Raw genomic sequence first — 27553 nt, 5'->3', positions numbered from 1 at the left:
TGGAGAGTCTTGAAATGTATTTATAGCGATAAAAATTGGTGTACGACTAGAAATCGCCATAGACATGTGATGTACAGATGTGTATGTATGGATGTAAATAAAAAGCACTGAGAACCGAAAACTTCTTACGAAACCAACAAAAAATCAAATTACAGTTAATCACGTGTGATGTTTTGATGTATGCATGTATGTAAATAGGTATGTTATGTATGTATATATGCAGGTAAGTGGTTAATCGTATGTGTTTCTGCTGAGACTGTGTTAGTTCAATCAACAAATGCATTTCTATGTATGTAAATCGAAAGTTAGCACTTGATTAAATGTTATGTTACGTATTTTTTATGTTCAGTGGATACTCAAATATAGATTTTTAGATAGTTATGTATAAGTAGTAGATATCGATATGTATATGGTTGGTAAATTCTTCTGATCGAGTACATACCTCCTTCAGCATTGGCATCGTCTTGTGTGTAGCAAAGCATAAAGGCTAGAAAAACGAAGAGAAAACAAGGGAGAAACCAAAAGGGAAGAGAAAAGAGAGAAAACAGAAGAGAAGAAATCGAAAGAGATATGGTTTTGTCAGTTTAAAACAGAATAGCGGTGGAAATTGGTTCATTTGGGTTGACACAACATTATATATATTAATATATTTGGTTAAGAATGTGATCCTGAATGGTTCTTTTTTTGTGGTACCAAGTTACCTTCAACCAGCTTTTAAATTTTTTTAATAGTAATAAAATCAAAAGATGTGATGTAAAGTGACTTGTTTGTTTAATCAACCAGTAACTAATGGGTAACTTTGATGTAAGAACCATTCAGGATTTTTGGATATTGGGGAAACCATCTGAAGGTTCCTACTATTTCTGTATGTATTATAGTTAAACCAAGTTGGCAAGTAGTCAAAGGTTGTTGCAGGTTTTCATTAAACTGTTTAAAATCGTAGTGATGTAGATATTTGATGAAAGCAGCTGGACAGAAAGTTTTTAGTTTTGATTTTCGATAGAGAGAGAAGAGCGATAAGAAGATTAATGTACTGTCAGTAGAGAGTAGCGGGAGAAAAAGCTTTCAATATGAACAAAATAACGAAATCAACTTGGATTCATCTCGATGGTTCTGGTGGTGATGTATCGTATGATGAACATTGATGTAGAACGTGCAACTCTGCCGCTGAGGAACTCTCTTCGGATACAGATACTGTTTTTAGCTTAATCCATATAATATATATACAGAATGATGGCCATGAGCTATAGACTCCCCACGAGGACTAACTGTTAGTAAGATCGTGTTGCTATAGCTTACTGTCTAAAATGTGTATGCGTGAGTGTGTTCGTTTACAAGTGTTTTGTGTGATTGTTAACCGAGACTAGACCATCTGCGAAGCCCTGACACCGTGATACATTTACAAGTGGACAGATCTTTATATAGTTTCTATATATACCGCCGACTTCGGCTCCGTTTTGAAACATTTCCACCCGATATATTCGGCACTTACGTTGCGGTTCATTCGCCTGATTGTTGTTGACATTATTGATGTCAATTTCGCTGGTGCTGCTCACAACTCCATTGGCTAAACATATATAGTAGTTTGGGATCGGGGCACACACAAGATAATACAACATCCAACATCCAAGCACATCGAATGGGACAGGAAATGTGTGAATTTGTGTGATTTTTCAGTGTGTTCAATTCGTCGGTTCATCGATAGATTCAATCGGTTTGGTTTGGTTTGGTTTATCCACGAGTTGTTGTTGGTGAATGTGGATTGAATGAGTGTTTGGACATCACGGGTTTCGGTGGGCAAAAAAACATATGTAAATAAACAGAAATGTAAATCATATAAAATACATAACAGAACGAAAACAAAAGGGTCGGAACAAAAGTCAAACACATCTCAAAAAACATTAACTTGGAATGGGACAAATAATATACGAAATGGACCGAGAAAAACTTTAAGCTGCTGATGTCTTTTCCTAACAAATGTTTGCTGTATGTAAATTTAATTTGTATCCTTTCATGCCCACCATATACTTAAATATATAAACAACAAAATCGTAAGTTAAAAGATCTTAACAAAAATATTCGGACATTTATGATACATACAACTAGGACGGTTAAATCGTAATATGGCATGAAAGGCTCAACCGAAAAGCAATCACCATTGCAATAAAAACGGGACAAGGACGATTGATGTTCTGTGCAAATTGGTGCTCTTCGGAAAAGATGTCCCAACAACAATTATATCTTCTTACGGGTTATCGGGTTATCAAAACAGGCACACTCTCAATCAATCTCAATCAAACACCCGCCCAGAAGCACACACGCTCATCCAGCCAGAGATTTAGTAGAGAAAGCGACAGAGTGAAAGTCATTGAGCCTTAAGATTAGAACTAAACCAAAAAAACGCCTTCGGCTTGAGCTTGAGCTTGAGCTTGAGTTGCTTGATGTTCTCCCATTATTGGCCATCTCCGGATTGAGAGCGAACGAACGATCGAACTGCTGGCTTCCCTTGGACTTCCCTTGGTCTACTTACGCTCTTGGTCGCTGCCATCTTCGTTCTTCTCATCGCGACTCTTCATGAACGGAAATTTGCGCGAGAATGTGAAATTCTTTTTCTTTCGATCCAATGTCGATTGCTGGAATTAAAAAGAAAAGTAGAGCATTACCATACATGTTAAGTTATTAATAAGCATTCTCATACACTTGGTTAACATATCTATAATTAATAAATGGAAAGCATTAACAGTTCAATCGTTAAATAAAAATATAAATACAAATACGTTAATATAGAAGTACAGACTTCTTTGACTAAATTCAAATTAAGTTTTAGATGTTTTAGTACCTTTAGAATGTTTAGCATCTCAATGATAGTACATACTTATATACGTTATATATACCTATGTATTATAGTTTCCATACAGGATTAAAAATGAATCTATCTACGCACCTTGTCCATATTGTTATTGGCCGCCGCATGTCCCTGGAACTTGACACTGCGATCCCGAGCTCGCATCTTGCGCTCCCAGCGCCTCTTCGATGGCACAATGCCGATCTGCTCGTCCTCGTTGTCGCCCAGGACTCGTCGTGCCTGCCACCACTCGTCGTCGGAGGCGTTGGTCACGTGGAGAATGTCGCCGTGCTTGAAGGGCAATCCCCGCGAGGGCAGTCCGTCGTCCCGATTCGGATCGTAGTCGAACAGGGCGCGCACATACAGCGATCGCTTCTGTGTGGTTCGCAGCAGCGTTCCCGATCCTCCGGCGCCGAGGGCAGCCTGTTGCTTCAGCTCCTGGATGCGCGCCTCGAACCGGTTGTACTCCTCCGGACGATACTGCGCCAGAAGGGTCACCACGCCGCCAGAAGTCTGAAATGGTAATAACAATATTGTTTACAATATTATTTCTTTAAAATTACAAACTAGAGATGAAAATAAGATAACTTAAATGATTCAATACAATTATAATGTTATGTCTGAATAAGTATCATTATAGATGATTTATCAATAATTAACGATGATTGGAACAATAATAACATTAATGTTTATTTCATAAAAATTAAAAACCAGAGATGATACCTTACTTGACTTTTCAAATCAAAATTATTAAAAAGATATGTGAGGATACTTCTTCGTTTTTAAAAATAATTTTAGATGATTTATCAATAACTTTATGTGTTTTCTTATAAAAATCATTGAATATTATCATGAATATGCTATGATTTATAAGTTACTTTCTGTGTTTTCTAACATAATTTATTTATTATTATCATAAAACTAAAGCCATAGTGAACTTGCATTGACTGACCAAATTAGCTCATTGGTGTTCGTAATTTTTCTTTGATTGATATTCGTCAACAAGAAAATCACGAGCATTTTTTACATACGTTCACTCCCTAATTGAAATTAAACGTTTTGTCAAGAGCACAACGTTCCAAATTAAAATCAAAACGATGAATGCTTTAAAGCCTTTGAAGCCTCAAGTTTCATCGGAGGTTAACCTAAATCTATTGAGAAGTTCCCAAAGTAAAACGAATCTGGTTTGGACTCACTTTGAGCGCCTGGGCCGCCTCCTCGTGGGTGGCATGCGTGAGGTTGACATTGTTCACGCTGAGCAACTGGTCGCCGCGCTTCAGCTCCGAGCCAAGATCCGCTGGGCCGCCGGCCAGGATGAAGGACACATAGATGCCCTGGCCGTCCTCGCCGCCAACGATGTTGAAGCCCAGGCCCTGCGGTCCCTTCTGGATGGTGATGGTGCGGGGTTCTCTGCGGAAACAAGGCTATATATAGTACCCGAAAACGTACATATAAGGAGCAGGGGGGCTTGACACTCACCTGGTAATATCCTCGGTGCTGACGGCACGCGGAGTTCCTGGCGGAACGGCGGCCAGGACATTTGTGGATGCGTATCGCGAGCCGGGCTCTATTTTGTTATCAGAAATGTGTAATTTTTGGTTTAGGTTTATCGGTCGTTTTTTTTTTGTTTGCACATTGATTGGAGATATTTATTATTAAGACATGACAGAGAGATAGACAGAGAGATAGACAAAGAAGGAGACAGAGAGATAGAGACAAAGACAAAGACAGAGAGAGATAGAGATAGAGCGGTTAATAATGCTTCGAGATAGATAGATTGTAGATAATGCTTTCTTGCAGACTGCAGAGCGTCCGTCCAGAAGAATTCCCAGACAGAGGCAAACGCAAAAGGGACAGAGACAGCAGGCACCGCCGAGAAGGAGAAACAAACTGTGGTTAAAGAAACACAAGAGAGACAGCGACAAAAACTGAGGCCAACGGAAACGGAAGACAACAGAACGGAAACTGAAGATTTGCATTTGATTTTCCCTCCTTCCCGCAACACAAACGCAAACGCAAACACACACTATACACAGGCACACACGATCGCAGGCACACCAATAAAGACGCTTGTTAACACCTCGAGATATATATGTAGATAGTACAGCACAACAAATCAACAGAGATCGCTCTGATCGATCCAGGATTCAACTCTCTAGAACAGGCACAATAATCGATAATCTAGAGGGCGGTGGGGTTCAAATCAACAGCATGGCGGTGAGGAATCTACTACTGGCGGAAGACGGGAGCAGCTTCCAGCATGTGAAAATGAAAGTGACACTGAATTCTCGACTAGGGCCTCAAACTACTTGGCACAGCAGCAATAGCATTAGATGGGATGTTTGCCACAAGAGCAGGGAAATGTTGGAAGGATTCTAGGAGGGATGACACCCGTCTCAAGTGCCTTTACTCAAGGAATCCCCATAAACGCACTGGAGCGGGTTGAACATATCAACGCAAAATGGATTAATACAAAACATATTGATGCAGTTAATTGAAATCAGGGTAAAATAAAATTAATATTACGAGTAGTAACAATCTGAGTTACTGATTTTCAAGGTGATTGATCAAGAGCTCAATCAAAAAGATATGATTTGAATAAATAAAGAAAGCGGAAAATAAATAATATATAAAACTATTAGGTTTCAAACTGGTAGAAACGATAACGAAACAGATATGGAAAACAGAATTGGAAAAGAGCTAGTAAAAAAACAAGGCCATAAAATAAAAATAAACAATGTGAAATCAAATAAAATAGAATATTATAGTACTTATTGAATAGATTAGTCAGAAGAAAAGAAAAGAAACAAAGAGTAAAGATGGGGGCCCAGCACAAGTGCATTTATTCGAGGAGGACCTCGCAGGACCTCCGATGATAAACACCCTCGACCGGGGCCATTGATGAGCAAATATATAATATTAGTTACAACAGAAGGAGATCGGTTACAAAATAAACAAATCAATCGCTTACGGCGCGGCTGGGGTGATTGGGATCGGTTGTTTGTTTGGTTGGTGGATTCGACAGGCAGGGCGGGCATGGAAGCATTGTTAAAGAAGGAGGCGGGTGGAGATGATGCTGCTGCTGCTGCTGCTGCGGCTGCTGCTGCTGTTGCTGCTGCTGTTGGTGTTGCAACTGCAACTGCAGTTGCCGTCGTGCCGCTGCTACTATTATTATTATTGTTGTTGTTGTTGTTGATGCTATTGCTGTTGCTGGTGTTGATGTTATTGCTGTTGCTGTTGCTGTTGCTATTGATATTGATATTGCTAATGCTAGTGTTGCTGTTGCTGCTGTTGGCCGACGGCGGCAACTTGCTGCTGCTACTGTTGGTGGTGGCTGCTGTGGCCGTGACTGTGGTGACTGTGGTGTTGCTTGCAATGACTGATGCAGATGCAGATGCTAATGCAGATGCAGATGCGATTGCTGCTGCTGTTTGTGGTGTTGGTGGTGGTAGTGGCGAATCGACAACCGTCTGACCCACACTGTTTAGCGCACCTGTCGACTGCGAATTGACCATCGGCGTCGGGTGCTGCTGGTGCACCTGACTTTGGCTCTGGCTGCTGGCCAACTGCGACTGCGACTGCGACAACTGCTGTCCGGATGTGAGGCCTCCTCCGCCGCCGCCGGACGCACTGGTGGTCAGGTGCTGCGTCTTCCCGATGATCAGCGTCACCTTGTCGGTGATGGACTTCAGCGTGGCCACCGCCAGTTCGTGCGTTACGTTCTCCAGGTTCTTCTCGCTCTGTCGGGATGTAAAAAAGTTGAATTAAATGCTTGCGATTCAGATTAGCCAGGTGGTTGTACTCAATTGGTTAATTATATTTCAATTCATATAGGAGTATTGGAAACTAACAAGTTTTTAACAAATGAGATCGTTGACTTATGGTTGTATTTTAGTTTAGAAATAAATACACAAAACTAATAGAACATTTAAAGAACACTTCTACAATTCAAAGCGCATATCCAAGCTAACCAATTTGAAGTACCACCTTTGAAAATAACACTTGTTAAATGACTTCACCCACCCCGTTGGTGCGGACTGCAATCAGTTTGTCCCCGATGGAGAGGCGTCCATCCACCTGCGCTGCTCCGCCGTCCATCAGCTTGGTCACATAGATGCCATTGTCGCCGGGGATGTGCTGGTTGCCAATGCCGCCGGCGATGGAGAAGCCCAGTCCCTTGCCGCCCTTGACCAGATCGATTTCAATGACCTTCGGTCCGCCGGGCGCACTATCCCGGGCATCTCCAGCCGCCGATCCAGCCGCCGGAGTGGTGGCCGTTCCCCGTTTTCGCTTCACGTGCAGCTTGACCACATTGCCGGCCTTTTTCAGGGCATCCACTGCGGAGGCGTGTGGCACATCCACCACGGACACATCGTTCACGGAGACGATGATGTCGTTGATGCTCAGACGTCCATCGGCGGCAGCTGCTCCGCCGGAAATGAGCTTCGTGATGTAGATGGAGGTGTCGGTGCCGATGTGCGGATTATCCGTACCGCCGGCAATCGAGAAGCCCAATCCGGAGTTGCCGCGCTCCAGCTGAATGTCCTCATACAACCAGCTGTCGTCGCCATTGACCTGCAGTGGATAAGGATCATCAGTTGGGTTCGTAAAGTGTTTGGGGTTAGGACATGATAACACAAAGGTCACAACGTTGATACTTTGATGGATGTGTAAGTGTTTTAGTGTTTCGTGGGATGGAAGTGTGATGAAAAGTGTTTTCATGTGTAAATTGCTCCACTTTGAACAGATATTAAACCAAGTTTCCAGTTATAATTGATTTCTTTCAAATATAAAAACGTAATTTAGTTTATATGTATTACCAATATAGTCTTGATAGTGTCAGTTTTATTCAAGATTTAATTATTCGGTATAATAATAATGTAATCAGTAGATAACATGTATGAGTTGTTTAATGATTTGGTAAAATATTTTGTTGATAGGTGCTCCTTTTGCTATCCTAAATACGGTTCCAATACAAATGTATCTCATTTTTGTAACAGAATTGTAATTACGTATTTATAATTGAGCGTTATAAGCGCACTTTCTTTATAAATAACATAATAACAATATATGTCTTAATATGTCTTACATTGGTATCGTTACATTGGTATTGTTAACATTATTCCAAAATACATCGTCAGATATATTCTTAGAGCCCATATATATTTTTCGATGCGATGCATGACCTTTTCAGCTTTTCAGTGATTTGTGATGTCATAGCATGGGTAATTCTGTTAGACAGCGAATACATAAAACAACATGAACAAAGACGAACACGCGACGATCACACAAAAAAATGCAAATGCAGTTAAAACGAAGACAAACAACGTTGATTTCAGCCCGTTTCCATTTTCGGTTTCGACTACATTTTAGAGGAAATGGCTAAACAAATGAATTCTTATTCCTTTAATCTTTACAATTATTTGTAAACTCCTGGGAGAATATAATTTGAAGTAAAAAATACTCTTTAAATAGATTTGAGGTAAAATTCGAATATTATGTGGCAATGAGAACTCCAATTCAAAAGAAAATATGCACCGAAAATGGAAATAGGATGGAGATCATAATCTTTTCTACGTTTAGATCCATCGGGTGGCTTACCTTTGCCGACGACGTCTTATGGAGCTGTAGAGGGTGGGGAAAGTGAAAGAGGAAAGTTTAGAGAGGATCCGATCCATTTAGTGACTAACTAGATAAGTGTATATTAACCCTCAAAGGCCCCCAGGCCGCACCCTCTTTTAAAATGGGAGAACGTGTCAATGACGAGTCTTGGAATATCTTGAGTTATCTGGGCCGTAGTCAAAACTCTCGTTGCAATTAACAGGCGACCAAAAAATGGAAAATAAGTCGAACACAAAGCCAAACAACAGTGCGCTAAAAATGGCAACAAAAAAGTAAACAGCTTGCACAACTCGAAGCGATCTTGGCGGTGGGTTAAAAGGGGGCGGGGTGACGGGTTATGGCATCGTTAAACGAGTTCAATTGATTAGCAGCCCAGTGTAAATGAATTCATCAAGCGGCGACGACAGCAGCATTAACCCTAAGAAAATGCCAGTGTGCACTGCAGAAGTGGGCGTTGCCATCCCCCTTAACCCCCCACAGACCCCCTATCGATTGCTCTAGTCTGGCGAAAAATTGCCAATTAACCCTAGGAGTGGGTCAAGTCAAGTATACGCCTGGGGAACTTAAGTAGGCGGGCTAAAAATATTAATATGCTCGCCGGGTTAATCTCTGGAGGATTCCCAATGGCGCGGCTACAGTGGCAAGTCGCTAAAAAACCTGATTTTATATAAAATAGTTTGTGTTAAAAATTATCTACATTTAGTTACAAAGACTTTTTTTTAGTCTTTCAATTACAACAATAAAGAATTCACCCAGTAAGATACTTTAAACTAAGAAGAGTTACGTTAATGTCAATTTTTTAGCAGTCTTTCTAGTACGAACCATCCCATTATTATGATCATAATCTGAGTACACAAGCAAAGAAAAAGTCAAAGAAATTACGCTTCCAAATGTATGTTGTTCTTATAATTACAAGCATGAAGTGTTACATCTTTAAGACCCCATTAGCGAACCCCCACTGTACATGACACTTAGGCTAACAGGTTCGTGCCGCTTTTGCTTCCGCTGACAACTCTGGTTACAATTTTTTCCAACCCAAAAAGAATTATAAAGAGAAGAAAAATTACATCATAAAGTTAACAATCGGAACTCACTTAATAGGGGCGAGCGAGTTTCGGAGGTGAAGGGGCGAATGTGGCGGGGGTGTTGGGACAAACACAAGACTTTGAGCCAACTAAACCCCAAGCAACAAAAAAAAAAATGAAAAGAAAAACAACAACAATAACGGCACGCTATATTAACGGGGCCAACGAGCTACAATCGGTTTTTCTCTGCTTCTGCTCTTTTTTTCGTGCGCCTTGATTTTTTGTTTTTGTTTTTTTGTAAAGTTGCACACCCTTGAAATTAGTAGCAGGCACTAAAGCCAAAGCAAAAAGCCAAATCATATCATATATAGAGCGCTTATCTTATCTATGATAAACATATGCTTGGGGCGACAAGCACACTGAAAATGCGGAAAACCGAACGGCAGACGATAAAATTCTTAAGCTTTTGTAAGAAAGTCGAAATTCCAATGCACGTAAAAGATTGTTATAGACCAACTAGAGATGATATAGGACAGCAATTTCAAGCCATCTAATCGAATGAGTCATTAATGTATACCCTATTTCAAGTATTCACTTAATTATTCACCTTGCATGCAAAGCGAGGAAACGAAATGTAATACGCAGTGCACTAGTATAAAATTGTTTGCAACGGCTACGTTCAGCAGATACAAGTTATCGTAGACATAGCAAACTGTTCTAGGTTTTAACAATAGGCAAAATGGTTGACGAATTGAATTGATTGTGCAAGGGCCCCATGGCCAATCAAAGCTGGAAATAATCGTACACGTCTAATCAAATTGAAAAGGTTATCCTTGGGGTAAACCAATTTCATTACACCAATACCTTATGAAAGCATCCTATGGAATGCAATTAACAACTCGCAAACTACTTTCTGTTAAAGTCAGAAGCAGAATTTATGATCACAGAAATATGTGTCGAAATTTATTACTCAAGATCATAAAGAGCAAAACACCCAAACCAGCTAATTATCCACGATAAACAAAAATGACTCAGAGGAAAATTTCATGCAAAAGAAAATTAAAAATATTTTGACAAGCAATATATATAGTACGCTATTGTCAAAGAATTTTGAAAACCGTTTAACATAATCTCACCGACCCAACAAATCTATGTACATATGTTTATTACTTATTAAAAGGCCTATGATAATCCATAGCTGAACAGGGCCAATAAGTAATTTGAATGCGTCAAGCTGCGTTGCACTTCATTGATCAAATCGAATAAAAAAATATTGGCAAAACGCCCAGGGGTTTACTATATGGGATCGGACGTATGAAACGGGACGTGACGATGATCGCGGTCGAAACACCTGCGAGAAACGAAACCGAAACGGAAACCCAAAGCCATTATTCCATTATTCCGCCCCAGAGGGGGTGGGAAGTACTAAAATTATGGTTCAATATGTAAACTTGTCCTTCAGATTTATATGTGCTTGCTACCCGCCGGCTGACGCGTGATTTGTTTATAAGTTTTTAAGAAATATTGACTAAGGGGTGGGGGTGATATACTGATCCGAAAAAGTTGAACGCCTTGGTTTTAACAGTAGGCATTGGTGGGAAGCAATTAGATTTTCTATATAAAAATTCACTTTTAAGATATAGTACGTTTGTTATAGTAGATATAGTAACGTTACAAAGTTAATTTTGTTTTCACTTCATTCCTAACATTACTTTATTACTTTCCCAAGTAGCCAATATTCACTGTAAATTCCTTTGTTTTGTGGGTGGCAGAAGACACGAAAATAAAACTATTTCTGGCAAAAAGCGAGTGAGAGGCAAGATCAAATTGGGGACAACGACAAGTGCAGTGGCTACGCCTGCGCTGAATATTAAGGGCACCAGTAACAACAATAAAAGCACTAGCGAAAACAATAACAAATCCAACAAGAGAAGAACCGTTGGTCGAGCATTAGAAAGAGACGGTAAGAGTCTTTCTATTATTTTTTTTTTCGCCGCGAACGCAATGCAAAGACGCTAAAACGATGACAACGCACCCAATTGTGAGTGTAAGTGTGCAAACAGAGGCCGGCATAATGTTAGAAACATGAGTTCTTCAGAGCTACGTAATATTTAATTTCTTTCTTTAAATGGAAATTTAGCAAGTAAGTACGTGTACCAAAGTGAAACCAGAAATTCATTTTTTTTAATTTATAATAATTTAATATTTATATTTTAAATAAACCCCAAAGGAATAACACATTTTTAAGGCAGTTTCTTTAACTTTGGTTCAATAAACAAATAAGTATCATAGTCTCTAAAAGATTTGAGCAACTTCCAACAAACCGTTCCCGCATAATAATTGCAACAATTCGCAATCTCAACTTGACCACACAATTTTTCCAAGGGGTAAACAAGACATGTGTCAACAAATTTATATATGCACATATGTATCCTTTGGTTTACTGCAAATAAACACTTTGTTTAAGAACATTCATAACAAGCTTCTGCCATGAAATTGAAGGCGCCACTACAAGTTAAAAAAAAAGTAATAAAAGTAATGTTGGCCCTATTACTTTGCCCGCAGCTGTTTGCACACTTGTATATCGCCTTTGAATTGAGAAAAATCGGCTAGCTTTCAGTCAGTCTGCGAATTTGATTTAAAAATAAACCATGGAATCATCGCACACTATATAGAGCGCAGATGCCCAGCTTTTCCGCCACATATTGTTAGATATATAATGCTCCGATTTTTACCGAATCCAGATTGAAGAGTGACGAAACTTTCTTGATGAATCCGCCGCCACTTCCGCCGCCGTCGCGCTTCTTTTTTCGTGTTGTCATCGCTGCAGCTTTCAGTTAAAAACTTCTATTTCTTATATTTGTATATTTTTATGGCAGTTCAATGGTTTAAGTTGCAGCCACACAAACACTAACACACGGACAAAAGCCGGCGCTGCTGCTTCTTCTTCGTTTTGTTTCGTTACTATTATATTTTAGCTTTTATTTACTGCGTCTGATTATCCAACTTTCTGCACTAGATAAACAAAAATGCACACATTTCGAACTTAGTGGTTTGCTTTTTATATATTTAAATTGCACGCACGGGCGTGTTGTTTGTGTTTTAGAGATCGGAACTAAAAAGAGGCCGCCGAAATAACAAACACAAAAAAACACCGTGTGAGAGAGGGAGAGCGAATTTTTTTTTTCGGTATACCGACGAAAATTCTCTTTCTCTCTCTCCTTGTTTTGCTGGCATTTTCCTCCTCCTCGCTCCGTTTCGATCGATAAGTAGACTATCGTTATCGTTCGCGCTGGCAATGCTCGCTCCCTTTCCCACACACTCCAGTTTTATTTTGTATGAGCGTTCTGTTGTGGGCTTTCAACGGCACTGCCAATAACTGGACACTGACTCACGCAAATAAAAATGACTCTGCTTTGCAATTCACATTTCCAGATCCGGCACAAAAACAAACAAAAAAAAAAAACCGAACGGGACGAAAACAACACACCCAACTAATAGAATCGATTTTTTGCAGCACTATCCCGGCCTATCGATAAATAGACTGTGTGACCGCAGAGTGATCTTCAAACTATGCCAAAAAAATACTGACCTTTAATACCTAATCAGATATTTGACTTTAATATTAAATTCAAGGTGTGTTCCTGTATTTGCTTATTTAACCGAAGCTACCGTTTCCATATTTGAGTGCAATAATTAAATTTGAACTTTAAAATTAACAGGGAAACGGCATTTTGGAGAAACATCGTTGACATGTGTACAACTAATTTCCGTGACGGTTTGTGTCATGGCTAACGGCTTTTAAAGGTAATGGGTTAGGCGGAGATTTGTATACCAAGATAAGAACATTGTACAGTAGCTGCTACAATATTTTCCCGCTGAGTTCTCCCACCTAGACAATTATAAAATATTCTAACTTAAAATTTTGCAATTTTGCAAATTTTGCAAATTAGGTTACGACTTTTATTTTTTTGTTTAAGAAATATTTATTTTACGTTTTCATCAATTTGACAAACGTAAAAGGTTTCCCAAGTAGTAAATATACTTACAACTTTTTCCAATTATCACTCAAAAGTGCACTTTAAAAACCTTATATAAAGTTTTCTGCGTCGCAGAAGCAAACTTAAAATAAAAATCAATACAAACCATAAATCATCAAAGCAATTAAAACAAACAAACATGTCAAATAAGAAGCGCAATAATGTATATATATTTTGTAAGGTTTCACATGGTATGTTTCTTAAATTAAAATCGAATTCCGTTTGGCAACTAAAACATTAACATAACCAAATCATGCATAAAACTAAGGCTGAAATTATAAATAAGTATGATCGAATGGGATTATTACAAGTGCTTTCTCGCTCTTTAAAAGAAATCAAATATTATTTGAAAAATAGCATAAACGTAACGGAATCATGCACTAAAATCTTAGTATAAACATCGTAAGCTTTAATATAAAGAAAATGTGTTACGCTAGCTGGCAATTTCGTATTCCGTATTCGTTATATTTTCCTTTCTGGCCAGGTCGGCTACAACGTACAACAACAACGCACCGGAAACGGAAATGGGCGACGCTTGGCCCACAAAAACGGGGGACCGAGCGACTTAAGCGTCTTAAGTAAGTAACGATTCGTTAAAAAGGCAGGAAAACGGGTAAAAAGGCGGATAAATAGAGGGGCGGTGGGGCAAAAAGCAGGCGTGCTCCCAATTACAACAGCTTTACCATTGGCGATTTAAAGTTGTGGGCGTAAGAAGCCTTTCGAAAGAAATGAATTATTGAGGTTGCAGTTCAAAAACTCCAACGAATCGAATTGGGTTTCCTTTGTGTTTGTTATCTGTATGTTGAAAGAATTTAATGCATTTTTCGAATTTATTTGTGGCGAAAAACGCCTGGAATGTATGAAGCAGTTTACTGCTTTTTCTTAGTAGGTTTTGCAACACTTTATAAAGGCTCACTTTTGCAACAAGCCTTAGAGAATGTAATTTTGTTTTTGCCCTAAACCCAAATGGACTCGCCAGTAGCGTAAATTAATTAAATACCGTTAATAGCTTGTTAATTTGTTAGTGAGTGAAACAGCCAAACAAAGTGCCAATGGAAGTGTAGCCTCGGAACTACGAACTAACGAATTCTTTGAGCAGAAGCTAATTACACAGCCTGCTGCTTCCATTTCCTCAGCGTGTTCTTGAGCTGGTTGTTCTGCCCTCGAGGACTTTTCGCTGCCGGAAAATGAGGGAAAACTAGGTGGACTCGAAAGCGCGCTTTAGCATTTTGGCTTGATTGCCGTTGTTAAGGCGAAGTTGGTAATGGTGTTGGTGTTGGTGTTGGCGTTGGCTTTGATGTTCATGTTGATGTTGATGTTGATGGAGGCTTACGAGGACTCGCTTGCGCTGGTGTGTGTGCTTGGGTATCTGTGTGAGTGACTGTGTCTGTATCTGTGACTTCTGCCATGGATTTTGGCATCAGCTAGAGCCGTTGGCACAAATGATTAAATTGCAGCAACTTACGGTCTGCGACCCGCTCCGCGACTTGGATCCCTGCTGCTGTTGCGCCTGCTGCGGATTCTGCTGCAACTGCTGCGGTGAGCGGGAACTGCGCTGCTGCTGCTGCTGCTGCTGCTCGGCCAGCGGCTCCTTCGCATTTTCCGTATCCGACTCGATGCGCATGCGCTGATTCTGCGGAAGATAATCAAACAAAAAACGATCAGCGTCATGATCTTGCAATTAAGCATTTATTAGTTTTTATTAACCAGGGCAAACGTCCAGATATTCATATTGATATTCATTCCCAAAAACTGAAAACAACACTTTGCAATGCTTTCTAAGGCCCCAAACACACAAAAAATAATAGCCTACTTTCCTGCTGTATAATTTTCTGCAATGTTTTTCTTCTAAATATTTGTTTTTAATATAGGTAAAAATATATACAGATATTCAGACTCAGTTTTGGTCTATTTTATAAGTTTTGTACAAATGTACATATGTATAAATAGATTTTTTATCCATACAAAATTAAATTTTTTGATTTTACACCTATTACATAAGTTATTAGATAAAAACACAAATTAACATAAATATGTGTGTAAGCAATCATATTTTTATTAAATCGATTGACGTCGACTGATTGTCGTAATAACAACTTATTACCATTCTCAAGAGTAGGATATCTTTTAAGAGATATTAAGAGATTCTTCATCTTCCCACTTACGTTGGCACAACAGCAGGCATAACGTGACCCGCCCCCGCCCACCGATTCGTTGTCCTTGTCCCTCTCTTTTTCCTTCTCCTTTTCCTTATCTCTTTTTTGTCGATCCCTGGACTGATGTTGCTCCTGTTGATGTTGTTGCTGCTGTTGTTGATGTATTTGCTGTTGTTGTTGTTGTTGCTGCTGCTGCGGTGGCGCCGTTAGTTGGCGTCGACGTCGACGCATGCGCACCGGCGACCGCGAGCCAACATAATTTGAGAAGCGTCGCCGCGAGTGCCGCACTATTGACACCCAGTCAATCATTTCTCACAGTGTATTGTCTCAAACTCCCCGCCCGCGGAGCTTGCGATTTTTATATGTTTAAATAAAATAACGCTCTCGTTTTATTTTAATCGGTGGGCTAAATGTTCCCTGATTTGGTTGTTCTTAAGTTTTTTACTTTGTGCGTTTCATTTTCACTTTAAAATAATGAATTTAAAAAATTTGTTTAGAAATGAAGTTGTACCTCAAAATGGGTTCACAATTCGTAATATATTCCTTGTTTAATGTTTTTTTTTGCCTTAGATTGGAAATTAACTTTAATTGTGAATATTTATATTTTTTTGCCTAGGTAATACATTTTTTCATAATAACAGTAATAAAATATGTGTTAAATATTAATCTGAAGTATAATTGGTCTTTAATTCAATCAACCCACAAATACATTATATCGTTGTAAGTACTAACAACAGAATGAAATATGTGATAATTAACAAGACAAGACATCAAGAGGATGATGTGATGTCAGATTTTTCCTTTGAAGAGTTGCGATAGCAACAAGTTGGATGCAAGCAACCGGAAAAGTGGAAAAGCTGGAACGAATGGGATTGAAATCGGCACCCTCGCTGTCTTTGTTTGTTTTTCACCGGTTACACATACAAAAACAGATACAAATCTGTTTGCCAGTCCCATTTTTGCAACTCGCAAATATGAAAAGAAAATATATACAGTGGAGGTTTTTCATACTCCAATCATTTGGAGGCCATCCAAAAAAAATAAACACAACAATTATTAACCGGAATGAACCAATTCCGGTTGGTGATGATTTCGGAAATAAATATATTTAAATATATGTACATTCCTTTTTTTTTTAATTTTGATGAATCATTTCTTTTTATTTTCTTTGGAACATGTTTATTTTTTTTTGCATTGAGGGAAAATTGATTTGTGACCATTTTGCGAAAACCAATATCGGCTTTTTAATTTGGATATTAATTGTTTGTTATTTTTTAATTTTTGATTTTCAAAATAATTTTTAATGACTGACGTAGAGAACTGAGAGTTTATTTTTCGGGTCTTTGATGCAAGGGTTTAGTAGTAAACTGTTTGCTCAGTCAAAAATATAACACTTAGAAGTCCTGCGGAAATGAAAAAGTTTCTAGTTGGATTTTGAAGAGACCACTGTTTGCATTGTTTTCTCGCGGAGAGTTCGTTTGGCATTCAATTTATAAAGTGTGTGCCAAGGCCCAAAAACCGAATGCCGAATACTTTTTTGTTTACAGTCGGAGAAGGGGAACATGTGTTTTTATGTGCGGATGTTCTAAATTCGAAAGATTCTCGTTGCTGTAGGCGAAATTAGCAGCGGGAAATCAAAATCCAAACGCTATTTGGCATGAAAGAAACGCAAGAAAAGCCAAACGGTGCGAGCTGCCAAAATAAATAGATTGATATATTGCTCGTCTCGTTGGTGTTGCTTTTGTTGTTGCTTAAACGATGTTTTCCATTGCCAGACGACCATGAATGAAACGCTCAGCAAAATATAGAGAAAAATACGAGCTATAAGGAAAAATAGGGAGAGAACTAAGAGCCAGAGAGCCTACGTTTATAATTTTAAAAAAAGCAATGGTTAAATCATTTTATCTTAAAAAAAAGTTTTATTTTTGAATTTCAAAATGTACGCTTCTGTGAGGATATTTGTTTTTTGATTATTGAATTTAAAAGAACTTGCATTTCGTTAAAACACTTTTTTAATTTTTCAATTTTATCTTTAATAAACAATTAAAAGAAACACGACAAGTTTGAAATTGATTTAGATCAACTTGATTTTAAACTAAATATACATATATGTATGTATAAAAAACAACAACATATTTAAGCCGGTTTAAAATAAAAGAAATAAATTTCTAAATAAATATATATGCCAACACAGTTTGGAAGCTAACTATTGAACTGTAACATGTTGGCAAAATGATTCCTTCGTTAATTCGCATGAAAACTAAATGTGTTGACTGCAAACAAGAAATCTCATTTCCACATTCTTAGAAATTTCCACTAAGCTAAAACGTGTCAAGCATATGCCGTGAATTATCACGATTTCCAACAATTAATTAAAGTAATGGCTCAATTAACTGCTGCGCAGGTTTAATCACTTTTAATTTGTGCCACCTGGTGGTGGTTTTAATTGGTGAGCGATTACTCTGAGGCACGTGGGGCGTATACGTAATATTTGGAAGTCTGCCTGTTGTTCATCCGCCCCGTAGTTCACCTGCCACCTTGTAATGCCCCAAAACTTAGCCTTGTTTTATCTTGTTCTCGCTGCTGGCTTCTCGCTCTTTCTTGTTTTCTTATTTGATGTGTACATTCTGTCTTACAATTATGTAAAATGTTTGTTTTTTGGCGCCAAAAGAGATGAGTGATGGACACGCATGTGTCAAGTCGCACAAAAAAAAATAAGGAAAAAATAGAAACCGGGCAACGACTGATAACAACACCGACGAATTACAGAAATATGGCAGAACAACACGGTATCCCTCACACAGAAAAAAAAAATTAATACAGCAATGTAAAAAGAAGTTGTGTTAACAAAACATTTCGTTAATTATTCTTATTTATTTTGTTGTGAACTTTTCGCTCTGTATTCGACAAAGATTTTCACACCGGACGAAACTGGAATTTAAATAAGTTTAATTATTGCTGACAGCCTTTGTATACTAGCATATTGACACACACAACTTATGACAGCTCCTAATTTTAAATCTTGTAATCCTTATATTAATATCAACTAATTGAAATGGATGGAATACGTTTCAGAAATTTAATTTAAATTTTAATCCAATTAAGTTAATATTTCTCATTACTAAATTTGTTAAGCTCGAATGTAAGCTTTTTACTAAAAATTATTATCTTGTGAAGATAAACTTCAATTAAATTTGATTGACAAGCTTTTTGATTGACAATCTGTTTGTTTTTCTGTAACTTTGGCTTTACAAGATAAACTTTTTATATTTTGAAATCGAATAGAACCGAATTGTGAACCACAAGTGTTGGTGCTTTGTTTATTTTTTGTTCTTGTTGTGTGTCTGCACGATTAACGAGGGTTAAGCAGCGTCTGGAGGGTTAAAGGGTATTCCCCCCATCCACACACCCACACAAACGCGCACCCTACACACGCACAGCACACGCACACACACATTGAAAGGTAGACAGACACGCGCCGCTATGCAAAATTGTTGTGCGACTCGACGCGTCAACGGCACGACTGTTACTACCGCCTTTGCCGTTCCGTTTGCCGCTGCCGTTTTTCCTTGGCCATACACACACTCGCCCACCCACCACCCCGCGATGCCACCTACCGGATTACCACCCACCGGCCCCCAAGAGGCACATACCACACCAGACCAGAACACACCAGACCCAGACCCACAGGTCCATGTCCGTTCGCCAAAAACCGAGAGCGTTCGTGTGTTACCGCCTCTGCCGCCCGCCTCTGCCGACGTCGCTGCCTCGGCCCGGCCAAACAAAAAAAAAAAAAAAAAAAACAACACAATAGCAAAAAAAAAGAAAAAACTGGCAACAAAATATAGAGAGCGCCAAAGAAATAAGTAATGGGAACCTTGGGCAATCGTTCATTGGTTAGCACTGATAACAAACATTTGTCGGCATGCCGGCAGCATCCTTCAAAGCTGCGACAGATTGTTGGGCGCGGTACAGTGATACCTCGCCTTTGAATAAATTGCAAAAATTACTTGCCTCTTGAAATAATATATGGATTGCCAAAACTACTATTATTATTTTTAATATATGTATATATTTTTTTTCTGCATTAAATATATTATATGTTATAGTATATATTGCTATCAAAATCAAATAGACAGACAATTTTATTTGTAAGCATAATATTTTTGTTGTACGCTAACAACTTCCTTAACAACAATGCTGACATTATTTCTATAAAATATTTGAATTATCTGGCCGCCCAAGAAGAGTGAATATAATTAGTGTACTAACATTAAAATATCTTACGTTTTGGGTCTTTATTTAAAATGTTTTGAAAATATCTTACTTTTAACCCAAATTTCTTTTATTTAAAAAATTAAGGTAAGAATGTTGCAAAAATCATTCAAATTTTTACGTTAAACAAATTAAAGTCCTTAGCGACATCTGCATTCCGGCCGAATATAAAATGTATTCAACATTTATTTGTTTAACCAAGACTAGCTAATTTTTTAGGGGTTGTACAAACAGCTAGGGCCCACTGTACCTGCCGTCAACAGTTTACCGTTCGTCTACCGCCTATCGTTTACCGTTTGCCGTTTTGTGACGTACCACCGTTCCGCTATTTCGCCGTTCCGATTTCACGATTTCTGAATTTCACGACTCGACGACTTGACGACCCTCCGATTTTTAGTACGCATGTCCTAGGCGACAAACAACAAAGAGCAACAAAAAGCGGGCGCGAAAGGACAACAAAAAACAAAGTAATTGCCTAACTGTAGCATGTGCGATAAAGACGGTAATATTCGGAGCAAGCGGGACAGAAAGAGAAAGCGAAAGGTTGGAAATCTGAGCCTTTGTGTCTGCTCCTGGTTTTTTTTAATGTGTAGGTATAGTATAGCGACATCAATCACCTCGAACCCAAATATAAAAGACTCGACTTTGTTTTACTTATTAAGAATTCAACACATTTCTTTCTCAATGGCTTTCCTCTAGATTGAAGATACATATTTATAAAAAATATTTTAAACACAAAATTAAAAATATTTAGTTTTGGATGATCGAGCTAAAAATGATTAATTGAAACTGTTTTATGAACTAGTTAAACACATTCTCCAGTTTACTTTGTTTAAGAAAATATTTCCTAATTTTATGATTTCAATTATATTACAAATTTAGATAATTATGTTTAAAAGTTCTTGTGTTTGAAAACCAAAATATTATAATTAATCTCTTTATTCTAGAAAGGCTTACTAAACATAATTTGTGGTCCCAATAATGTTAGATATTGTTAAAGATTTTAGAAAATCTTTCAAGGGACGAGAACCATTTGCAAAATGGTGAAATTACCTTAAGTCACCTTTTTGTAAGCCCGGTTAAAGGGTATTATCTGCCAGTACACATATCTTTAAAATATATCTTTAGTGGGTATCCAAGTGCCCCGATTGCCGGATTGGAATGGCTGCACCGGTCGTCATAGCCACTTAAGCCACAGCAGTTGTTAAGGGACATCTGGGCGAAAGGACATTCAACCGCCTCTCGCAAGGATTGAGTACCACTCCCGCCCGTTTCCATCCACTCACCACGTGCTTGGGTCCTGGGACATGTTCAAGAGATTTCAATTAGCTTCGGCCATCCAATGGTTGGTTGTGCTCTCGATTTTTTGCATTAACTGCAAAAGGGGGACTCCCTCTTAATGCTCTTAATGGCCGGATATTAACCATTTATTTCTTAAATTGAGATTTTCTGAACAGCAGCTTGGGTTTGGAATACTTAATAGCTCATAATTGCAAAAGTCCTTTTGCAAACCCGAACAAAAACTTTTCCGTTCTGCAACTAATTAAAAAATGCTAATGAACTTTCTAAAGTTCATGTGAAAATTGTTCGGGAGCTATTAATTAGGGAGCTAGTAACTTGTTACAATAAATAGGAACTTCTTTAGGTTAGTATACTTCTCATACTGGGCTTGAAAAACAAAATTAACAAAACAGTCTTTGAACGAACTGCAAAACAGGAACTCCGTTTGATGGGACGGATGCTCTCCATTTATTTCGTATTTTGAGTTTTTCTGAAAACCAGCTAGTTTTTTACTTTTTATACCCTTGCAGAGCAAAAGGGTATTATAATTTCAGTCAAAAGTTTGCAACGCAGTGAAGGAGACACCTTAGACCCCATAAAGTGTATATATTCATGATCAGCATCACGATCTGAATCGAAATACGTCTTTACGTCTGTCCGTCTGTCCTCCTGTCCGTTTCCGCGTAAACTAGTCTCTCAGTTTTTAATCTATCTTTCTGAAACTTTACCAAAAGGCGTGTAGTTATTGCACGCAGTATATAAGTCGGAACGATCCGGATCGGCCGACTATATCGGATAGTTCCAATACGAGAGAATGAAATAAAAAATTCTTACACCATTGTTTTTGATCAGATCGACTTCATTTCTTCCAGATGGCGTTTTCTAACTTCTATTGAATTTCAGATTAAATTGTATCAAAATCGGATAGCTCTATCATATAGCTGCCATAGGAAAGATCGAAAAATATATGTATAAATAATGGAAATAAAATTATAACGTCGTTGTTTTTAATTCCACGAGCATGATTTTTAATATATGGAGTTTTTTAATAACCCTTGAATCGAGAAAAAATTTTCATAAAAATGGATTTTTTAACAAAATAAAAGAAAATTTACTTATATTCAGGAGTAACTTTTAACAGCAAATTTTAACAAAACTTTGTTTATTAACGAAAATAACCATTTCGTTAATAATCTAAACCTCATAACTGCAGGAAACGTTTTGCGAATCCCAATGACAAAACTTTTAACTTCTAACTTATAAAATTATAACTTTATATTGGCTGTCATATTGCTTGCACAATATGCTTGAACAAATATGAATTATATAATCGATTTAAATTATAGAAATAATGGTTTTAGGATGTTAAATATTTTATACGCTTATCCAGTTAAACATTTTATGAAAAACATAACGGATTTTGGCCATCAGAAATTCCAGAAAACTGTTTTTAGTTTCTGCAAATGATCCATCTTAAAAAAATGTATGCGATGCTGAGATGTTTAATACAATAAAGTTCCGGCGATTGTTTTATAATGTTTTATTATTTGTAAACATTATTCATTATTTGCAACATAATAATACCCGTATAATACCCTTCGCAAGAGTATACAGATTTCAATTACTTTAATTAGTTGCCTAAATTAATATAAAAAATATAGAATAGTAGTAATTTTGAGCCCAATATCCCTCATAAGCCCCGAAGTTCGCTATCGATCTGGAAAACTTGTTGCAGAGTTTAGTTGTAAACATAGAGTAATACCCTTACAATACCCTTTGCAAGAGTATTAATATTTCAATAACTTTAATTAATTTCCAAAATTAATATAGGAAGTATAGGATGGTATTAATCTTGGGCCAAATATTTTTCGTAAATCCCGAAGTGCTATCGAACTTGAAAACTTGTTGCAGAGTTAGCGGCGATGCCAGATGGATAGAGCGTATTTTGGGGATTATGGTCTTAATGGGATGTATGTATAGTATGCAGTGTGTACAAGTATCTTACCAATATCTCTTCCAATTCACTCTTAAACGTTCTGCTGAGGGCCTCGGCCTGCGCTTGGGCACTCACATTGTTCGCGATCTGATTCTGATTGAGGGCTGATTGGTTGGTTTGATTGGATGAGGCGTCGTTGTTAAACTCATAGGCGCAATTGCGATTTAAATTTGAAGTTTTGATAAACTGTGCGAGTTTCGGGATAGTAAGTAGTAGCAAGTAGTAGTAGTAGTAGTAGTAATAGTAGGCGTGGAGTGGAAGAAGAGAAGAACAGAGAACAGAATAGAGTAGAGCAAATCGAGTGAGAATCGAGTGAGAACGAAGACGACAACAACAACAACTGAAGGTCTTGCAATTAGAGTCAAGATTTTGAAATACTCAAAGGATCCGTCAAGATTAAAAAACTTAAAAAAAGGTCCAATACTTGTTAAATAACAGGCAAACAACAGACTAGTACACAATCAAACTTTAATAAACAGGTATATCAGAAAAACAGAAATAAATTTAACTGACAGTCAAACGAAGCTAAAGGTATTTGGATTTTCTTATTATTTATTACTTTATCTCAAGAGTGGAAGGTAACAGACGAAGATCATAGGCATAAGATAGAAATAATTATTTCTCTAAAATATGTGCATATGCACCGAGAGGGATCTATAAATAAAATGGTACAATCAAAAAAGAGCAGGCAGAAGACAGTATAGAATATAGAATAGAACACTATTAAACACTGGGAAGTTATTAAAAGATCGAAACATCGAAAACAGATAGCTAATGACATAAGATATATCAATAAGGGAAAAAATACGTCAACAAAGGAGAAGTTAAACATTTCCTAAAAAGGTAAATCAAATTCATAGGGAAAATAACTATATGTTAGTTAAATAGAAGTTCAGTTTATAGAAGCTATTGAGTAACAAAGATAGAAAAACAAGATAAAGGGTCTAAACCGGGCAGAATATATAGAATGGGTGTTAATTGGGTGTATATTTTAAAATAAGAGGTCAAGAACGCAACAGCTTAGGTAGTATATAATATTACGGAATAGAAACATATATGTACGTATGTATTTGAATACAGGCACATTTTCAGGAAGAGAGCTGATTTTAAATGGAACTCGAAACAGGCGCAGAACAAATGAAAGATAAATGATTATATATGAATCATTAAAAAATTAATGTAGAAGTAGGAAATAGTACTCATGACGAAATGGATATAATGATGATGAAATAAAAATCTAAAATCGGTATAAGCGATCTACGTTTCTTTTTCACCTCCCAAAAAACTAACTCTTAATCCTTGGACAAGTAACGTTCTATGGTATTATATATATAGAAAATATGGATCCCTGTGGGTCCTACTCACATCGGCAATTTTAACGGCCTGTCCGTCCTTCTCCCATTTGGTTGCAATTTGCAAGGTTTCCGCTGTCTTTTGCTGTATGCTCTTCGAGTCATCCAATAATGTCAATTCATAGAATTCTTGTATATCTGAAATAAGATAAAAACAATCAAATTGATTAAAGTGTTATTAAAAAAACCGGGTCTTAACTCTATTTGGAGCCCAATAAGAAGGTTTGGAAGCTTAAAACCTCTTTTCCCTTGAATTATTCATAAAATGCACTCGTAATACAGAAGACACTGTCTTGTACTTATACACAACGATTAGATGATTGTAATCCGCAATATAATATTTAGCTTGGCGCTTAACATTTAAAAAAAGTTATAGATTATACAACGATTTCAATAAATTCAAGGAATTCTTATGGCTGAACAAAAACTATGACAAGCTGTCATAGAAAAAGTAAAGGTACAAAAATTGTCTTGATAAATACACAATTCGGTTAAAAAATGCTTTATTTGTAAGAGTTTGTTTAAATTAATTAATAAATTAAAATTAATTTGATACTGTTTTACCGTATTGTGTAATAGATTGTACTACAAAGTAAATAGAATCAAAAAGTCACATTAATCACTGTGATTTTCATCATAATTGACTTATGCTTTTAACATATAAAATTTTTAATAAAGTAATTTCATATTCAGTTATATAAAAACTTCTCTTTTACAAATTTAATACATTTTAATCAGAAAGTAAATTATTTGAAAACAATGCCAAATTTGAAGTGACGAAGAAGACAAAGCAATTTTCTCTCCATATTCATTGTGTTTTAACTAGCATCACATTATAATCATATATGTACTTTGTAAAGATCAAGAATAAAAGCAGTCTTCTTCAAAAACTAGCATTTCGCCGAATTTCCATTTTCTCGAAGTGAAATTTCTGCATTCATTCCAAAAATTTTAACTCTGAAATTGAAATGAATTAGTTTTCTTTGATTCATTTTTGCAAAATATATAAACTCTTACCTTAAAGACGGTTATTTGTCCAGAATTTTTTAAAGGACCACACTCAGAACCTCGGTTTATTTTTCCAGTTGTTTTTTAATGCCTTCGCTTGATGTATCCGGTCCAAGAACCTTAAATCCGATTTCTCCTCTTTTGCCAACTCAGCGGAAAAGAAAATTCAATTCAGACCAACTCCTTCACACCAGCGCGGATTTTAAAATTGTAAAAACAAACAGAGAAATAAAAGTGGCTCTGCGGTAAGCAAAGTTTAAAACATTGAATAACGATAACGAGCAACTGAAGTGCAGCCGAACGAATAAACAAACGGATCGAAGACTCTGGCGCGATTTTGTAGTTAACTACATTGAAATACACTGAGGAAAATGTATAGTTTATGAAACAATTTATAATTTTATTTACATGTTTTTGACTCATCTTAAAACTCCTCAACAGCATTAGTGTACGGCAAATATTTTGGTTTTCAATTAGCCCTTATTCCCGAACAATGTTAATCTCATAAACTATTTAAGTAAGTCGGATTAGAACATAAATCACAATTCTCTTTAGTTAATATTCCATAGACATGTTTTTTGTGACCAATATTCACTAACCTATTCAATATTTAATGGGCTATTTTAATCCTAGTGGTGGCCCGACAATTGGAAGCCAACTATTATTTTATTATTCATATAGGGCTAAGCTTCATGCATTATTTCAGTGTGGCACAAACTGAAATTCTGAATTTATTACAGTGTCACAGAGGCATTGAACAGCTTTTGCCATAGAAGCGGAAATCAGAAACTGTCAGAATGCATCTCAAATGCACACATTTCAATGCAAACTGACGCCGCCTCTGACAGCGGAAGGGGGTGGCGGAAAAGGGGGTGGAAAGGGGGGTCGAAAAGGGGGAGGGGAGGGATAACACTTGCCTTGCATACACCATGTACATACATACCGATACGCCACTGCCAATATGTTTCGCTTCAACAGCATTCAAGTGGCCAAAATGGGTAAAACTGAAATCCGACTGAAACTTGCAAACCAAAATACTGGAAAAATAAAATTGAAGCGAAATCCATGGCGCCCATTTAATTTCCTGTACCCGACAGCCCCCCAAGGAGAAAGGGAGATGGCAATACAAAGGGGAAGAGAGAGAAAGCAGGAGCATTGAATTCCATGGGGCATTGCTGTGCCACCAATATTGCATGGAAAAGTACGCGCAGTCATTGAAAATGGTGTACATACAGTACAGGGCGCACTCGAAAACTAAGGAACTCTCTGGGGAACTTCATGTCTATTGTAAGGGGTGTATTCAAAATGGTTTCAAGGCCATAGAACAGCATATAGTTCATAAAGTAAACAATAGTTAATAAGCCTTATTAAGCTTCAAAGAATAACAACTAATTGTAGAAGTCAATACCATATAAAAACCCATATAAAATATTATTGGAATATATAAGTCACCTTTTATATTATTATTATTATTCAATTAATAAATCAATAGCATTATTTCTAAATATTTCCAATAATGTATAGGTTTAGAAACCTATAATCAATTAATTTAGAAATTGTTATTTATGTAATAATTAGTATTCCTTCTTTCTTCCGAGTGACCACTGTATGTGCACATAAACATTGGCATGTCTGTGCGTTATGCAATCGATTTGGCCACTTGAACTTAAAATGAGTTATCGAATGCTTCGGAATGCCTCCTATAAATGGCTTCCTAAGCATTGTTATTTTTCCCTCCATTATTGTTCCGCCAACTTGTGTTTTGCTTTGTTCTCTTTGGTTTTTATTTTTGTTTTTATTTTTGTTGGGGCAACATTTTTTAGCTTGGCTCAGCTGAATGCCAATGCCGATGAAAAAGAGATGCTTAAACTTCAGGTTACGCCATCTCTCGCTTTATCTCGCTATGGGGAATTCCAGGAAATCGATAAGGCCCCCTAAATGTTTCCACATTAT

General features: G+C 37.3%; 1 protein-coding gene across 28 annotated transcripts in view; it reads right to left on the bottom strand.

The window, feature by feature from the left end:
* The window catches only part of LOC108091061 (disks large 1 tumor suppressor protein), a 48622-nt gene that overhangs the window by 8628 nt on the left and 12441 nt on the right, over positions 1–27553 (bottom strand). For 4 of the 28 annotated variants that reach the window (XM_017190036.2, XM_017190037.2, XM_017190027.2 and 1 more), the window contains 12 exons: positions 24606–24730; positions 23250–23426; positions 14998–15165; positions 8447–8470; positions 6869–7420; positions 6339–6585; positions 4325–4412; positions 4042–4255; positions 2945–3358; positions 2531–2633; positions 1493–1567; positions 443–487 (listed from right to left, as the gene is read on the bottom strand). In XM_017190036.2, the coding sequence (XP_017045525.1) occupies positions 443–487; positions 1493–1567; positions 2531–2633; positions 2945–3358; positions 4042–4255; positions 4325–4412; positions 6339–6585; positions 6869–7420; positions 8447–8470; positions 14998–15165; positions 23250–23426; positions 24606–24730 (2232 nt within the window). Of the gene's footprint in view, positions 1–442; positions 488–1492; positions 1568–2530; positions 2634–2944; positions 3359–4041; positions 4256–4324; positions 4413–5816; positions 6586–6868; positions 7421–8446; positions 8471–12227; positions 12508–12887; positions 13030–13674; positions 14935–14997; positions 15166–15697; positions 16139–23249; positions 23427–24605; positions 24731–27553 lie in introns of those variants that run through there. The other 24 variants (XM_017190049.2, XM_017190033.2, XM_017190029.2 and 21 more) reach the window with 21 other exon arrangements.

This window comes from Drosophila ficusphila, unplaced genomic scaffold (assembly GCF_018152265.1).
Source record: "Drosophila ficusphila isolate 14025-0441.05 unplaced genomic scaffold, ASM1815226v1 contig_198, whole genome shotgun sequence".
Taxonomy (NCBI): Eukaryota; Metazoa; Arthropoda; class Insecta; order Diptera; family Drosophilidae; genus Drosophila; species Drosophila ficusphila.
This window is presented reverse-complemented; position numbering and strand designations above follow the sequence as displayed.